General features: G+C 45.9%; 1 protein-coding gene across 1 annotated transcript; it reads left to right on the forward strand.

Annotated features, from left to right (window-relative positions):
• The first annotated feature begins 2,808 nt into the window (after positions 1–2,808).
• MAP1LC3B (microtubule associated protein 1 light chain 3 beta) lies at positions 2,809–16,586 on the forward strand. Its single transcript, XM_065567309.1, has 4 exons — positions 2,809–2,963; positions 7,063–7,118; positions 8,702–8,808; positions 14,756–16,586. The coding sequence occupies exons 1-4, from the start codon at positions 2,924–2,926 to the stop codon at positions 14,928–14,930; spliced, it is 378 nt and encodes a 125-aa protein (XP_065423381.1). The 5' UTR covers positions 2,809–2,923; the 3' UTR covers positions 14,931–16,586.
• Positions 16,587–17,803: the final 1,217 nt, after the last annotated feature.

The following is a 17,803-nucleotide window of genomic DNA, read 5'->3' on the forward strand; positions in this document are numbered from 1 at the left end:
GGGTTGGTTGTGTTTTTTTGTTTTCTTTTATATATATTTTGCTTTCCTTTGCAGAAAGTGGATACAGGTCACTTGCCAGGATTATCTGGGTATATCTCAATCATTTCCCTGTCATTGCAGGAGGCCTCAGCCAATGGTGCACTCCAGTCCCTCCTATTCTCTACCTCTGACACATAATAGTGTAGTCTCCCGTGGGCTGTAATACTTTGGTCTAATTTCGGTTGTTGGGTTTAGTGTGCAGGTGTTGGGTGGTGCGGGTGGCCTGTGATATACAGGTCAAAGTAAATGATTTGGGGGGGTCCTTGCAGCCTTAAACTTAAATAATGCCATTGATGGTGTTTTGATACAGTTGTGGGGACACAGCCCATAGTACCAAGCCTGATTAAGCAACAATCCCAGCCCAATGTCATAAGAATGGCCCTATTGGGTCAGACCAAAGGTCCATCTAGCCCAGTATCCTCTCTTCCGACAGTGGGCAGTGCCAGGTGACCTAGACGGAATGAACAGAACACGTAATTATCAAGTGATCCATCCCCTGTCACCCCTTCCCAGTTTCTGGAAAACAGAGGCTAGGGGCACCATCCTGGCTAATAGCCATTGATGGACCTATACTCCATGAATTTATCCAGTTCTTTTTTGACCCTGTTATAGTCTTGGCCTTCACAACATCCTCTGCCAAGGAGTTCCACAGGTTGACTGTGTGTTGTGTGAATACTTCCTTTTGTTTGTTTTAAACCTGCTGCCTATTAATTTCATTTGGTGGCCCTAGTTCTTGTGTTATGAGAGAGTAAATAACACTTCCTTATTTACTTTCTCCACACCAGTCATGACTTTATAGACCTTGAGCAGACCCCCCCTTAGTCATCTCCTTTCCAAGCTGAAAAGTCCCAGTTTTATTAATCTCTCTTCATACGGTAGTCATTCCATTCCCCTAATAATTTTTGTTCTTTTCCAATTCCAATATATCTTTTTTGAGATGGGGCGACCACATCTGCAGCCAGTATTCAAGATGTGAGCATACCATAGTTTTATAGAGAAAATATATTTTGTCCTATTATCTATCCCTTTCTTAGTGATTCCCAACATTCTGTTTGTTTTTTTGACTGCTGCTGCACATTGAGTGGATGTTTTCAGAGAACTATCCACAACGACTCCAAGATCTCTTTCTTGAGTGGTAACAGCTAATTTAGACCCCATCATTTTATATGTATAGTTGGGATTATGTTTTCCAATGTGCATTACTTTGCATTTATCAACATTCTTCATGTCTCTGAAGAATTTGAGACCTCTCTTTGCCCAGAAAGGACCCTTTCTTGCTTGTTTTGTGTAATCACCCACCCTTAGGCAAAGGGTCTGGAAAGGACAAAACGATGGCTAGATGGGAGGACTGCTGATCAGGTTTGTCATAATAGCATCTGCATTTTAATGGTGCCATTTAGGTTGTGCAATTTACACCTGCTCTGTGAGATGTGGTGAGTGTGTGTGCGCATGGTGGGGTGGGGTAGGGATGAGCAGGTGACCTCTGAAGAGGTGAATTGAATGGGGAGGAGTGAATTGTTTTAGCTATTGTTTAGCTTCAGATGCCCTTCTAAACTGAGAAACAAACTGAAGTTAGACCCAGAAACTGTGTGTACATAAGTATTTATTCCTATTCTCACGCTACCACAGTGCTAGTGTGAGAGACACCATCTCTGGTAACAAGGGATTGAACCTGGGAGGGACCTCTAGGGCTGAAAGCATGAGTCTCACTAGTTATAAAGACATAAAGAGCCAGGCTCAGTAACTAGGGGCTGTAACAAATCCATATCCTATCTTGATCAGATATAGAGGAGGATAAGTAATCACACAATGCTTAATCCGCCAGTGTCTGGTCTATACTATTCTAGCACAAATAGAGCTGCAATGGTTGGAAATTTAAGGATGATGCTAACATTGACAAGGTCCGAGTGGTCCCCATATGGTATAATTAAACTCATAATGGGGCATCCAGTTACTGTATTTGCTGAACCCAGCCAACATGGCTGGGCTTTGCTAGTGTAGGCCTGTGGGAGGAAATTACATGGAGGGGGCTATGGTTGTCATGGGGATATTTATAGGGGAGTGGGAGTACCAAGGTGCTGGCATTTGGTGGTGGTCGGTGTGGTGCTGGGAGGAGGGGACACTATACGTGGGGGTTGTGACACCGGTGCCCAGGAAGAGGTTGGCATGGTGCTGGTGGGGGTATCATGGGAGTGGCTGTGGTTGGCATGGGTGTGGTGAGCAGGTGGCAGGCGGGGGCACCGTGGTGTATGTGGGGTGGTGGCGGGGTTGGTATGGCAGTGTGGGGAGCTGGTGGGAAAGTGTGGGGTGTGAGGGAGACTGATGGGGGTATCGTGGTGGCCGTGGCCAGGCTCATGGGATGAGTTGTCCCCACACACTATGGCTGTGGCTGGTGATGGGAGTGTTGTGATGGGGGGGGGGGGAGGCTGGGGCTAGTGAGGGGGGTACGTGGTGGGGGGTGGAGCTGAGAGCGCGTATCTGGGGCTGCGGGGATCGTGCGGCAGCCTTTGGGCGAGCTCTCCCCACGCTACGCGGGGCGGGCCCGCACTCGAGCTGCGGGAGCAGCCTGTGGCGCGCGCAGCGCGGCTGCGGCCCCGTCCTACCCGGGAGGCGGTTTGTGCCTCACGTGACGGGCGGGGCCGGCCTTCGCGGCTGAGCACCGCCGCGTTCCCTCTGTTGCGCGCACGCGCGCAGGGCACCACCACGCTCCGCCACACTCAAGATGGCGACGGGGGCCGGCGCGGGGCGCGTCCGCGCGGGGCCCCGCCCCCTGTGACGCGCGCGCTAGCCGGGCTTGCGGGGGGTGGTCGAGGTAGGGGCGGAGCGGCGCAGCCAGTAGCCGCTGGAGCCGGGCCGGGCTGGGCCAAGCCGAGCCGCCGCCGCCATGCCCTCCGAGAAGAGCTTCAAGCAGCGCCGCACCTTCGGTAAGCACCGGGTCCGCGGGGGACGAGGGGCCGGCAGAGCCGCTCCGGTGGAGCCCCGAGGGCGGCAGGGAGCCGGGACCCGCTGTGCCCGGGCAGAGGCCGCTTCCTCAGCCCAGCCGGGGGGGTGACAGGGGCCCCATCCCCCCCCCGCTTCCTCAGCCCAGCCGGGGGGGGGGGGGTGACAGGGGCCCATCCCCCCCCCCCGCTTCCTCAGCCCAGCCGGGGGGGGGTGACAGGGGCCCATCCCCCCCCCCCGCTTCCTCAGCCCAGCCGGGGGGGGTGACAGGGGCCCATCCCCCCCCCCCCGCTTCCTCAGCCCAGCCGGGGGGGGGTGACAGAGGCCCATCCCCCCCCCCCCGCTTCCTCAGCCCAGCCGGGGGGGGTGACAGGGGCCCATCCCCCCCCCCCCGCTTCCTCAGCCCAGCCGGGGGGGGGTGCCAGGGGCCCATCCCCCCCCCGCTTCCTCAGCCCAGCCGGGGGGGGGTGTGACAGGGGCCCATCCCCCCCCCCCGCTTCCTCAGCCCAGCCGGGGGGGGGGGGGTGACAGGGGCCCATCCCCCCCCCCCCGCTTCCTCAGCCCAGCCGGGGGGGGGTGTGACAGGGGCCCATCCCCCCCCCCCGCTTCCTCAGCCCAGCCGGGGGGGGGGGGGTGACAGGGGCCCATCCCCCCCCCCGCTTCCTCAGCCCAGCCGGGGGGGGTGACAGGGGCCCATTCCCCGCCCCGGGGGGCGCTGCGGTGGGGGGGCACGGAGCGGGGGGTACTTGTACCGGGCTCACAGCCCCCCCCCTGTAAGCGGGGAGAGATGGGGGGACCCCAGCGAACGTGCTGTGCCACCCGCCCCGGGCCAGCATCGCTCCGGGGCCCGGCGCCCAGCAGCGCTGGGGACCTGCCTGCTCGGAGCGGCCGTGTCGTGTTGTTGTGTTGAAGTGAAGCAACCGCGTCATCCTCCTTCCAGCCGCAGCCCAGACCTGGTGTCACTTCTCTCGATTAAGCCCTCGGGGGGGCGCAGGCTTCAAGTGCTGGTGACTCACTGGACTACAGTTTAAAAAAAAAATCCCTGTTGATCCAATACTCCTCCAAGTGGGACCTGGTCCTGACAGAGCAGGAAGAACTGCATGGGACGGCAGTACCCTAATTTTGAAAAGGAATTAGTGAGGGAGTCAGATAACCACATTGTTACAAGGAATTGCAACAAAAGGCTACCCAAACATGTATTGCTGGGCAGGGCTGGGCCACTTAACATACATAAGAAAGGTTGGCACTGCAGCCGGCGTTGGAGGCTTGGCTTTAAAATGCCACTCCCTCCCCCCTCCCATTTAAAATAAAAAAGAAGGCAGGGACAAGATTAGAGGCTATCTGTTGGTGTTGCACTTCTGTCTCAACTGGTTTCCCTGCTTGCTCGAGTGGAACAAGAACCATAACTCTGTCTTGCTGCCACCCCGCAGAAAATGAAAGCAAAGGTTATTGTGTGGTTTGTTTTCATTTTGTATGGTGTACTTGTTCCACATCAGCAGGCAGGGAAACCTGTGGGTTGGCAAGCATGGTAGCAACAGAATCACACTTTTAAATGGAACGGGACACTGAAAGCTATTGGTTGGAGGAGTTTTGTGGCATGGTGGTGTTGAGATTTGTACCACAAAAGGATGAAATGCACTGCAGAATTAGATTCTTGGGCTGGTAATATTACATGTCTGAATAATCCATTATTGACTGCAGAACTCCCAGATGCCAGAAAACATCTCTTCATTGTATGCCTGGAATTAGGCATGAAATCCCTTCCTGTCAGTGTTGAGCATTTAACTTCCGGTGTGCTGTTGACATGAGAATTAAAATTCCACTTTCAGTTTTGATTCTAACCTGTGGAAATAATTCTCCGCCTAGGAGTCTGGAAGCTGACTAAAATGCATTCCTTGCATCCCTGTTTAGTTCTTCAAAGGCAGTTGAGCATAAAATATTCTGTTTAATGTTGGCTGGGGAAACCAGATTAGTCCCTTTCAGTAAGCACAGTTTGCTAGAATGGTGCCAACACACTTCCTGGCTAAGATGGAGTCAAAAAGATTGAAGGGCTGCATTGTTTAGTCTGTTCATATAGATCAGGGAGGAAGACTGGAATGCCATCTCCTTTTTATTGTTCCTGGAGCCTCCATTTTCTTAAATGAACAAAATTTGGCAGCACAGCCTATTCCACTTGAAGTGCAAAATAAAATTGATGGAAATAATTGATCCAGACTCTTCCCCCCACCAGTCACTCCCCTGTACTTGAGCTAGTGCCTGTAAAATTTGCCAGCAACATAAGTACCAATCTAATCTGTCCTTTCTTCTGGAGCCTCAAATACCAACAACAGCTTCCCTCCAAAAGCCAGTCTTCTCCCCCTTATTCCTATCAACAGCTTCAGTCCCAGGTATTAGTTCAGCTAGGATGGCAGCCAATTAGTCACCACTACAACTAATGTGGTCAGAGTACAGCTTCTATCTGCAACTGACGGAGGCCTGATTTTGAACATGCCATACACCGTAATCTGAGAGATTTGTCTGGCTCCCATTTTGTGCTGTTCCTACTCCACACTAATAGTGCTAGAATCAAAAAAAGTCAAAACTCCTCTGTCTCAATAGAAAAAGTTACTAAAACTAAGTTTAGTTGGTTGGTTGAGGATTACTGTTCCTGCTCTTCCCCCGTATAACTCTCCTGTTTCTGCTAAATTTAATATTAGCTATTGCTTAATGGCATACTTCTCTGTCCTCAGACATGGTGATGGTGGACCCTAAGGACTTTGGGTAGTGTTTATCTGGAACTCTTGAATTCCCAGTTAATTAGAACTGGTCTCTACTGAAAGTTAATTTTGGTATTTAGGGTCTTGAGCAACAGGAAGTTTTGTAATAAAGATCTTAAGTTTTGGGGAGTCATTAGTTCCCACATATCACTGCAGACCTGCTCTTTAGAAGCTTTTGTTTTGCTTGATTCTTGGCAGTCTAATTTGATTTGAAAATCATGAGTCACGTGCTGCACGTCCTTACTAATCACATAGTAAGCTTGCATGTAATTGGTGGATGCATGAGATCTTAGCAGTGACCAAAGGATAGCTGTGAAAAGCAGTTTATTGAATGACAGGCCAGGTAATCTGTCTTTACCTTAGAATAAAAGTAATGGGCTGGGTTGATGGGAGAGGAAGAGCTGTCAGCAACACCCCTGAGGATCTATTCTCATTACAGGAGTCTAATGTGTCAAGGCTGTACTGTAGCATTCAGTCATTTTTCTGCAAGAGATATTTATAGAGGGACAATGCCCATAAAGCGGAGAGAAGTGGAGATAAAGTCTGAGTTCATGGGAAGTCCAAATTCAGACCTGGTGTAAGCAGGCATAACTGACTTTAAATTAATTGCATCAATTTACACCAGGTCTGATTTCTGTTTTGCTCAGTGTGTTAAATCTATGCTACTAATACCTCTCTTTAAAAGGAAACTAACCTTGTCTTGCAAACTGGCATGGGTAAATACTGAACAAACCAGAGTTTAGAAGAACAGAACCATCAGCATGGGTGACATGGTATTCAAATAGAAAATTGATAACTAATATTCAAATGTACAGTGTTAAGCTGACCTTGATCTAAGAGCTAGGACTACCTGAAACATTCCAGTCTAGCCAGCAACTCCCTCTTCAAGAACACAAGATTAAACCTAGGATAGTGTCATGTTAAGTTTCTTAAACAGGAATATAGGATAATGGATAACATGACTGGCTGCGGCAAATTCACGTGATTAAATGTCCTTTGCTTTAGTGGGCATCCATTCGGCATCAACACAGAATAGGGTTCTCAGCCAAAATGAGTTTAGTAGTTATCTTGCTGGTTAAAGAGCAAAACAGTCATCCCTGATGGGAGAGTTTGTAATTATCATTGCTTTATTTTAGACAATTGCCTTGACTGAACTGGTTCTTTCCTCTTTTAGTAACTTCTTTACCTCACTTTTTCCAATAGCAAAAAAACTATTAACAAGTAAGAGCCCAAGGAAGTAGCATACCTTGTATCCCTGAGGCTTAGAACAAAACCCATGTAGTGTGTATCTGAGCATTTAGTTGGGCAATATTTTTTCCTCCCACAGAGCAAAGAGTAGAAGATGTGCGACTGATTCGAGATCAACATCCAACAAAAATACCAGTAAGTGATTAATAACTTTACCTTTCTCACCACAGAAAGGAAGAAAGGCCAAAATGTATTAGGAATCTCTGGGTCTGTAGGAATAAATATCCTTTCGGGGTGGCCTGGTCTTGAGAAAAATAATCCTCAGCCTGGCAACCAATGACTAGCAGCTGCCACCAGCTAGCACATTGATCAGGCAAAATATGGGCTACTTGTGTGTGTATATGTTATAATGTGAATTGTAACAGAACACCTCAGACGGAGTCCAGTGAGAGTCCTAGGTGCAGCTCTTTAGATGCAAAAACGGAAGACCTGTTTTTCTAATAGAAGAGTACTCAGTAACTTCTGTCAGGAGTGTAACCCTAAAGAACAAGGGCTAAATTATGCTTTGATTTGAATTACATCTAAGGAGCCATGCTGCCAAAATATGCCAATGCCTATCTTCTTAAAAAAAAAAAAAAACCCAAACAAAAAACACTTCTATCTAGAGCCTTCCGGTGCCTGCTGGGAGTGCTTCTTCTGAAAGCCTGACTCCTACTCCTGAGCCACCCACTTGCATTCTGTCTACACAGGAAAGGTGACCCATAGCTGGGAGCATCTGTTAGCCACAGGTCCTGCCAACTCCATCTCACTTTGGCTGATGGGCCAAACTGCCTCTCTAAACTAGACTTAGTCTTTATTTTTTGACTCTTACTGCTATGGATGCAGCTCCATCAGTGGTGGGAGAGCTACCATGTTCTTTAGACTTGCTCGGTAGTAACTCAGGTGAGTCAGGACTCCTGTCCAGACTACCGTACGGGTGGTAAATGCTGAGTTCCATTGTATGGGTAGCCTTGATCTTGCCTTTAAAAGACTGCCATCCTAGTTTAAAATCAAAAGGAAGCTATGCCAGCAAGGATAAAGTGGTGCTAATAATTTTTTTTTTAATTTACCATTCTTTGCTTGAAAATTGCCTTTCCTCCCTGTCCTGGTGTAAAATGATCTTTAGGGGGTGTTAGTAAAGTGTGGGAGGCACCTCATTTCTCTGAAAGGAACAGCAGTGATTTAATTAGGGGATAACTTAATTTGAGGTCTTTGCTCTCAGCTTTTTCCCAGTGCTGAAAACTGATGACCTAGCCAGTTGAAATTCTTCTACCAAGTGGTTTAAAAACAAACAAAAATCCCCACTTTCCACTGTTCTTGCACTTCACTAGAAAATAGCCCAGAAGACTGTTATACAACAGAGCTGGTTTACCACTTAAAACAAAATGGAAACAGAAATAGCTTGTGTGGATAACTATTCCTGCACTGCATTGATTTCGCTATAACCAAACTAGTTCCGTTCTTTCTAATGGAGCAAAGGTCCTCTCTGCCACTAGACAAGAAAAATACTAATATAACAAGACCTATGTTTAAACATGTGAACAGAGTAGAAGGGACTGAACAGGAACGTAATCATCTACAATTAGGCTGTGGTGGAACTGCCCCACCTTAAGTAAGACAGCTACTGACCGACATAGTTCTTCAGTATGTTCTATTCTTGAATGTTTAGTTATAAAATAAGCAGAGACAAGCCCCTGCACTGCCTTATAACTGCTACTTCAGAGCTTTTTTCCTTCCAGGTGATAATTGAAAGGTACAAGGGTGAGAAGCAGCTTCCAATTCTGGATAAAACTAAGTTCCTGGTACCAGATCATGTCAACATGAGCGAACTAATCAAAATTATCAGGTATGTTAAGGGTTGAGTACATGGTGGATGAAAATCAAGTCATAGTTCAGTGTTAATCTGCTAGCTAGTGAATGCTTTGGATAACTGTGATAGGACAATGACCTCAAGCTTGCCCCCTTGTGGCACAGCATGGCCCTACTGCCCTCTCTCTCCTGCTTTGGGTCTTTCAGTCACTTACTCAAACCCAGGGACTGAGGACAAGATGTCCCAGTTGTATTCTTGGGGGTGGGGGGTGGGGGGAAGGAGGGAAGAGTTAAGATCCCACAACCCATCTCTCCACCACCCCACCTATTTGTACTCTGAAGTCCAACCCTTCAGCCCTGGTTAGTGCCAACAAGTATGTTCACTCAATTTCAGGAGTCCCTAGCATGTCTCCTGGAGCTGGATTAACATGCAGAATAAAGTCAAGTACATCTGATAAGGCATCCACAGCTCTCCCCTTGGTGTAGGGTTACAATTCAAGCCAGCTGTAGCCCTCAGTCTCTTTTTACTTACTGCTTTCATTTGTCCACTTGGCAAGGTTAACAGGTCAAAATTGTCATCCTCCTCCTCCTAGAGTTTTGGGTAGCTCTTCTTTCTAGCACTACTTCCCTCCAACTGAGTGCTGGTAGCCTTTTATCAGGCCTAGGCACTCATTATTTAACTACCTAGGTGATGTTAATTAACTGCTTACAGGTGTGCTGAGGTGGCTGGTTCCAATAGTGTTGTCAAGGAGAAAGGAGGGTAAACAGAGTTTACCCCTTTTATACTTGAGGAAAAGGGAGTTTAGGTTAGTTTACCCACTTATTTTTCCCCCCTACTACGTTACTGGCTTGTTCTCCTTGAAGTCTGTAATGAGCAGACTGGGTCCTGGCTCCAGGTTAAGGGGCCAGCAACCTGTGACACCCTTTAAACCAACTGTACAGTTTTTTTGTACCAGTATAACTATTAGTTAGGGGTGTAAATTTTTTATCCAAATTGCTATACCAGTACAACCGCTGGTGAAGATGCAGTTTTACCAGTATGGTTTCCCTTTTGGATTTGAGAATATAGCTATACTGCCATAAAGCATCTCTCTACCGCTATCGCTGCATCCAGACTAGGGGGGCAAAGCATTTTAAGTATGTTGGGTCTAACTAAAGCAGCGCAACTTGTGTGTGGACAAGCCCTAAGTGAAAATGTTGAATTCCATAATACAGATTCATAAACTGTGGTGCTTTGATATCCATGCTTCTTATTGAGACTGTGGCTGAGTATTGTAATACTTTTGCTTTGCGTTGCTTCAGAGGAAAGTCAAAGGTGAAGTTAGAAGAAAAAAAAATACCTTAATATGTTACATTGTATCATAATGGTATTACTATGCAGCAGAGGAGATCCATGTACAGTTCCTATCTTAAAGCAGGGAATATTTGATTAGAGGTAATAAGTAGTCATCAGTGTTGGGTATCATTCACCATTTGAGTTTAGTTTGTTGCTTCACTAATGTTCTAAAGCAGTAGTTCTCAAACCTTAGCAACCCGAGGACCCCCATTTTAAATTTTTTTCGGGGCCCCCCAAGCTCTCTCGCTCAGCCCCCACCCCTTCCCGCTCGCTCCACCCTCCCTCTGTCGCTTGCTCTCCCCCATCCTCGCTCACTTTCACCAGGCTGGGGCAGGGGGTTGGGTTGGGGTAAGGGAAGCGTGCAGGCTCTGGCCAGGCGGTGCTTACCTCGGGCAGCTCCCGAAAACGACCGACATCTCTCTGGCAGCGGCTTCTAGGTGGGGTGGGGGTCACTGCGCACTGCCCCCGCATCTCCCATTGGCCACAGTTTCCAGCCAATGGGAGCTGCAGAGTCGGCGCTTGGGGCAGGGGCAGTGCGCAGAGACCCCCGGTCTCTCTCCCTAACCTCCCTCTTCCCCCTCTCCCCGGATGTGCCGGCCACTTCTGGGAGCGGCACAGAGCCAAGGCAGGCAGGGAGCCTGCCTTAGCCCTGCTGTGCTGCCTGACTTTTAGCACCTAAAAACTTCCATTTGAGTTTGGCTTTAGTAGCCTCCAGGAGATAGAGGGAGGGGGAGGAGTTGAGGGAAGGAGGTGGAGGAGTAGATCAGCAGGACCAGCGAACCACCTGGAGTACTGTTGGTGACCCCTGGGGTCCATGGACCCCTGTTTGAGAAATGCTGTTCTAAAGAATAGAGTGGCTGTTTCTGTGGCTGAACTGTAGATGTGAGCAACTTCTTTTAGAGTTGTCTTTGGGACAAATAGTAAAATAGAGACCCTCCCCATGTGTCACTATAAAATCCCCCTCATGGGATTGTTAATGTCTTAGCCTAATCCAGATTCTTATATAAGAACTACTAAAAGTGGGAACTGACTTCAGAATTAGGGGCCCAAAGTATTTTGGAGCAGTTTAAAAGACTTTTTAATTAAGATCATACTTTAGCAGTAGGACTTGTCTACACAGAGACACACAGGACAACTTAATCCAAAATAACACTTAACTAATCTATTTTACATTCACACCTAAAGTGTATTAAATTCCTATGTGGATTCAGAATTAAGATGGCTTTAATTTGATTTCTCTTTATTCACTTCCAAATGGAGGTAGACCAATATAGAAGTGAATTAAGAAAAACCAAAATAACTTCTGTATTGGTTTACTTTAATTCAGTTTGGAAGTGAATTAAGAGAAAACAAATTAAAGCCACCTTAATTCTAAATAAGAGCATCCACACATGGATTTAAGGCTGTTTAACTAATCCATTTTAAATTCACACACAGTTAATTTAGATTAATTTTCTTGTGTCCTTGAATAGACAAGGCCTTAGCTGAAAGGTCTTCCTGCTACTCAGTCTTTTTGTCCATTTTTGTGCTGGACTTCAGTGCCCATAATTGACTTTGTACAATTGGTCTTGGTCTTACCCATGCGCTTTTGCATATACCAAACTGTAGCCACTCTGCTGGAAGGTCGTCCTGTGCTGTCTGTTGGCTTCTCCATTCAGTAAACCTTTTGTAGCCCGAGTGGTTAGAATTTGAGCTCAAGCTGGCTCTTCGTTTAGCTCCAGCACTGTAGAGTAAAGGAATCTTCTGTTGAGAGCTCTGCAGCTGCTAGAGCCAAACGCAGAGTTGGCAGGAAGCAGCTCTGGCCTCAACGACTTCGAGTGGCTGACCGAGTATTTATGTGCTGCTGCCTGCTGTGGAAGGCAGTCTGACTCCTCAGCGCCATACTCATGCAGGAACAGAATGACAACCCATTAATTCCTTTTCAAGCTCCCCATTTCTCCTCACTTTAGTCCTGCATGTATCTGCTCCAGTGCAGAAGGCTGTGTACTCCAAAGCCCAGAGTCTTAAGAATAAGCACATTTTTCTTGCTTCAGTCCTCATGTTTATGGGCAAAGCTATGGGTTTTTTTCCACAGAAAATTGTAATGCACGTCATGGCGGGGGGGGGGGGCGGGGGGGGAAATGAGGATATGTCACAAAGGGTGGGGAGGGGCTGGAGAGTGAGCTAACTGCAGCAGTGGTTCCTGTCCCACAAGGCTGAGCCTGGCTCCACACTCCAGGCATTGCAATGGAGGCAGAGGGCCAAATTTGATTGGCATTGGAGCGCTGGATGCACCAAACCTGAGCAGCGCTGCAACCATGTATGCCAGGTTGTAACACCTGGAGGCCACAGGAGCTGCAGGGGTCACAGACTTATTCAGATTCACAATGACCATGAACACTGATCTTTGTACCAAAATCTTAGCCTTACTGATGGTTCCACAGAAGGCCGTTTGGGCCCCTCCTCTGTAACCTTGTAAAGGCCAACGTGTTTAAAAATGTCAGGGTGCTTTCCAGGGAATATGAAATGAAAAGCTCCTAAGGTTAGGCTGAGCCTGGATTCTCCAAGTGCTTGTAAAATTCCATAATTTCATAATTCCATCCTTCATTCTGTCGGTGTCTAACCTGGCTTTCCTATTCCACAGCTTTGAAGGCTCTAGGGCCTGACTTTTCCAAACTGCGCATGCAGATAAATAGTTCTAATCTCAGATAAATAGTTCTTGCAGATACGTGATTTAAGTAAATGAGCCATTTTTACACTTTTGGATTTTGACCAACTACAATAAGAACCCCTGGCAACTGCCTTGAGCACTCTTGACAATCTTTAAAAGTATACTAAACTGATCTTCAGTTTCTGCTATCAAATGGATAATCAAAGGACAACAAATACAATAGAAGCTAACAGTACACAGTGCCAGGGGGTTTACCCCATCAGCTCTCTGAAAACACCTGTCTCCCCACAGGCAAGGGGCAAGGTGGGCCTTAGCGTGCACATTGAAGACATGATAAGGAAGTGAGTTCCAAAGGTCTAGGGCCCTAATGGAGAACACCTTGCCAGCTACCCCTGGGGGTTCAGGTCAGGTCATTGCATGAATCTGGGCCTCAGTTTCATACCATTACAGTGAGAGGTTCCTTAACAAAGCCTAAATAGAAAAGTCTTTTGGGCCTTGTCTACATAGAACATTGTGGTTCTTTCGGTATAATTATAGTTATTCTGTAACCTCTATGTAGACACTTTTGAGTGTCAGAGTGCCGCTTTTCAGTTTAGTTTAAACCCCTTCCTAAGTGACAAGCTAAGCTGAAAATGGCACTTTTATACTGGAATAAGTGTCTATACAGGCAGGTTTGTAGCAGTATAACTATGCTGTTATAACCCCACTGGTGTACCTGGCAAACTTTCCCATGTAGGCCCTGTACAAGAGACTACAGGCAGGTCTACACTACGGCAGGGATCGACACTCTAAGATAGATCCACCAGCGGTCGATTTAGCGGGTCTAGTAAAGACTCGCCAAATCGACTGCAGATTGCTCTCCAGTCGACCCATGTACTCTACCCCTGACAAGAAGAGTAAGATAAGTCGATGGGAGATTTTCTCCCGTTGACCCCCCACAGCATAGACTCCGCTGTAACTTGACATAAGGTATGTCGACTGTAGCTGGAGTTGTATAGTGTGGATTGATCTTCCGCGGTAGTGTAGACATAGCCTCAGCCTCTATTTCAGGGCTTGTCTACATGGTGTGTTAGTGCAAAACACCTTGGATGTAAGTTCTCTGGCACACTAACAGTGCTAGCACATACTGACTGTTTCTGGCATGCCTGCTGTAGTGCTGCTTATAAGATTACGTTATACTCACTAGGAAACTTTTAGTGCATGCCAGTAGGTCTGCAAGGACAGTTAGTGTTACTCCTGGGGGAATTCTGCACTAAAAAATTCAGCACACAGTATTCGAAAGTACAATATGCAGAATTTGTCAAAGTAACACAATAATATAATGCCAGTTACAATTATTTTGGTAATTTATTTCAAAATATCTGTTAGCAAGTATGTCTGTAACAATACAGACAAAAAAGTTCTGGTAACTTTTTATTGATAAATTCCTTACTAGGCATATTAATACAGAACTTTGTGTAATTCATTTAAATTACAATACAGAACTGTATTTCCTGTCAGAAGCAGTGCAAAGGCTTTGGGGAGTCGAGTACCAGAACAGCTGAGTGAGAGGGAAGGAGCCTAGGCGTGAATCTGGAGGGTGTTGGATGTGGGTGGGAAGGTTTGCACTGGGCATAGCATTTTGAATTTTCCCACATAAAATACATTTTGTCTAAGTGCTGCAATTTTGCCTTTTGCCCACCAGAGGCCTCTGTGGCGCCTGAACAGTGGCATGAACGCAGCTGGCTGTTCCGGCACCACAGTAGTCTCTGATGGGTAAAAGGCAGAACTGCAGCAAAATGTGTTTTATGCGGGAAAATACTAATTTCTTTATGCAAGACAGATGATTTCTGTGCATCCATGGATGCGCAGAATTCCCACAGGCGTATAGTGTGCACCAGCATGTCGCTCACTAACACAGCATGTGGAAATTCCCGAAATGAGCCTTTGTTAGACAATACTGGGGTAACACACAGTTCCATTACCATGGCACTTTCCCCCTCTTTCTTTGTTTAACAGACGCCGCCTGCAGCTGAATTCCACTCAGGCTTTCTTCTTACTGGTGAATGGACACAGCATGGTGAGCGTGTCAACCCCCATATCAGAGGTGTATGAAAGCGAAAAGGATGAAGATGGATTCCTGTACATGGTATATGCCTCTCAGGAAACTTTTGGAGTCCAATCTTCTGTGTAAACCATTCAAGTGGCTTCTAGCCTAGGATTTTGGTTTTACCTTCTACCCCCTATCCCCACCCCAGGAAAAAGAAAGGAATGTCACCTCTCAGTACCTTAGCATAGTCTTGCTTTAGCAGGTGTCCTCCTCTTACCTTGCCTTGTTTGTGAATATTAAACAGCTGAGTGCCAGTACAGACCAGCATAGATCTAGCTTTGAAAACCTGCTGTCATATTTCACATAGGCACACTTGTTTTAAGTCTCTGGACTTCCTGAATGGAACCATACCTTGCACATTCAGATTGCCAGCACAAGAAACACTTGACTGACTTCAGTGACACAGGAACTGGCACCAGTTTCCAGTAGTGAACAAAAGTGTTTGTGTGACATCTTTCTGTTAATTCCTCTTACTGTTCCTAGAAAGTGCTCCTTTTCAGGGAAAGGCTTCCATTTTCCATCATGGAGCAAACATGTAAGGCTCTAAAGTGCAAGTTTGTGCATATTAAATCTTTAGTCCAACTAGGGAATCATTTGCCTCAGTATTTGCAGAAAGTCAGGACAAGTGGTGGTGGGGGAATAGTTTCATAGTACTGCTACTGCATAAGATAAGATGCCAGATTCCTGGACATTATTCATACCAAACCCCACAGCTTTATTCTAATTGTAGCAAGTATATATTTTAAGATGATTCCAGGTTAGCTCCTGGACAGTTAACATTAAGAGAAACTTCAATCTATTACGAATCTTCACTGCTTTCTGGTTTCACTGACACAAATGGCTGCTCCATGTGAGCTTTCAGTGGATAGTCCCTTCTACCCTGAGGGGCTGCTTTTCCAGAGCATAATGGGGTTTTTTTTGGTTAAAAGAAATTATTTCCATAAACATGACTGGGTGATAGATGCAGCCACTAAAAATGCACCATTCTGCCTAATTTGTTCTTTATTGCTGCTCCCTATATTCAGCAAAGCAGTTGTATATGAACTCTTCAGGGCTGAAAGTCAAACTGCTTTGGTTATACACAGTTCTACTGAAAACGCTGGATTCAAACATGAATCGAAATGGTCTGTCAGTTGTTTGTTCATGTCATAACTGATGGGGGAAGTGCTTTATAAAATCATTTCACATTCAGGAGTTGATGTTTTAAAGTTCTGAGGAACAACTTCTATCACTGAAGCCCACTGCGTGGAGTTTAAAAATGTGGTGTTACTATGATTATGAATGGGGATGAATCCCATGCAGAGGGTTCCAAGTAGGATCAGTGTCCTGCCTTTAGAGTTGTTGTTGTAAAGTTAAGTATCGCAGGCTGAGATTTACCCTTGTATATCATGTGTATGAATTAATTACATCTGTTAGTGGGAGTTAACTTACTATCATGAAGAAGGGGCGGAGAGAAGCAATACTACTGCATCTTGGCACTCGGTACATCATCAACGTGTACAATTTGTACCTACAGCTTTCTGCATGCATCTTGTTCACAAGACTTATTTAATTTTTAAATGTTCATTGTTTTTTACTTAATGTAAACTTTAAAAGCAGCTTGTCCTATGTTTAGTTTTTTGTGTAAAACCATCCTGTTAACTCATGACAGCCATTCTTGTAATTACTGTGTGATCAATGACTGATTCCTGTACAAATGTTGCTTTTTTTTTTAATTAATACAGTGCTGATATGACTCAATCACAGCTTGAGTGGTAATTTAGAGACTGCTTTCTTCTCATTTTAATGCAACAGCCATTCCTAGAGACGGGCAAACAGATGTGTCAAGGGCCACTGTATGATTCCAGTACCCAGAGTTGAATGATAGGTGTGGCTTAGCAATCTATGATGATGCTTAGGACCGTGAACAACCGTATTAAAATAACTGTAGAATGGAGAAGCCCTGTCACAAAAGAAAGGGAGAAGTTAGAAATAGGAGAGGCTTGCAGGGGGCCAGCATAAGGCAGTCCCATTGCAATTTAGTTGTTAGTGGGGAAGGAGGCATTATGTTTCCTATCGCAAAGACACAATGAACTTACCCACACAAAACCATACTAATAAAATAGCTTGAATATTTTCTGCATGGAAAACAGCTGTTCCCATCTCATCCAAGATTTTAATTAAAACTTCCCTCAATCTAGCTTTTTATCCCAAGGCTAACTTGTTATAGTCTGCAACATGCGTTACTGTTTCTTTTTTTCTGAGTTTACAGTAACAGATAAGTTTAAAGAAATCTCATGTTTTTAATTTGGGGTTAGATTCTACACCCCTTACTCCATCAGTAGTCCCCACTGACTTTACTGGGACTATGACTAGTAAGGTACTACAACAGGCATAAGGGTGGCAGAATCTAGCCCTTCAGTAATTTAATAAACAATTCAGACGCAAGTGTATGAACAGGTAGTGAGACTTAACTAGGGTTTCAAAGGCATGGATCTAGCAAGAAAGCAACAAGCAGACAGCAGTTTCGGTGTAGCTTACAGTACAAAATGCCATTCTTCCAAAACAGTGTTTTAATATTGGTTTTAAGGGCTAAGGCTGGGTTCAGCAGTTCCACTTGTCTTTCACCAGTAATTCTTTAAGTCATAGCATGTCCTAGTTTATAAACATTACAGAACCCCCTGCTCATTAGCCCAACAGTCAGTCTGCTGCAGTGAGTGAAGTGTCAAGTTGTGGACAGCAGTACCTTGCAGAGTTGTCCTTGACTAAGGCAAAGTTTGTCCCTCAAATTTTAATTATTAGAGAATAGCAGTTGCATAGAGACACAAACAATAAGGTCTATCTGATTCATTGGCAGATGAGTGTAGTTAGACTGAGGGTGTCCTTAATTGTAAAGTTGTTTTGAATGAATTTCTAAAATAGTTCTCAACTTAGGTTGGGAGAAAACTAGAAGGGAGAAAGCCTTTTAAAAGCACGTA

Source organism: Chrysemys picta, chromosome 14, assembly GCF_011386835.1.
Source record: "Chrysemys picta bellii isolate R12L10 chromosome 14, ASM1138683v2, whole genome shotgun sequence".
Classification (NCBI taxonomy): domain Eukaryota; kingdom Metazoa; phylum Chordata; order Testudines; family Emydidae; genus Chrysemys; species Chrysemys picta.

Coding starts and splice junctions, on each gene's coding strand:
- MAP1LC3B (XM_065567309.1), top strand. CDS start 2,924: ATGCCCTCCGAGAAGAGCTTCAAGCAGCGCCGCACCTTCG. Junction 2,964..7,062: donor CAAGCAGCGCCGCACCTTCG/GTAAGCACCGGG, acceptor TTCCTCCCACAG/AGCAAAGAGTAGAAGATGTG. Junction 7,119..8,701: donor AACATCCAACAAAAATACCA/GTAAGTGATTAA, acceptor TTTTCCTTCCAG/GTGATAATTGAAAGGTACAA.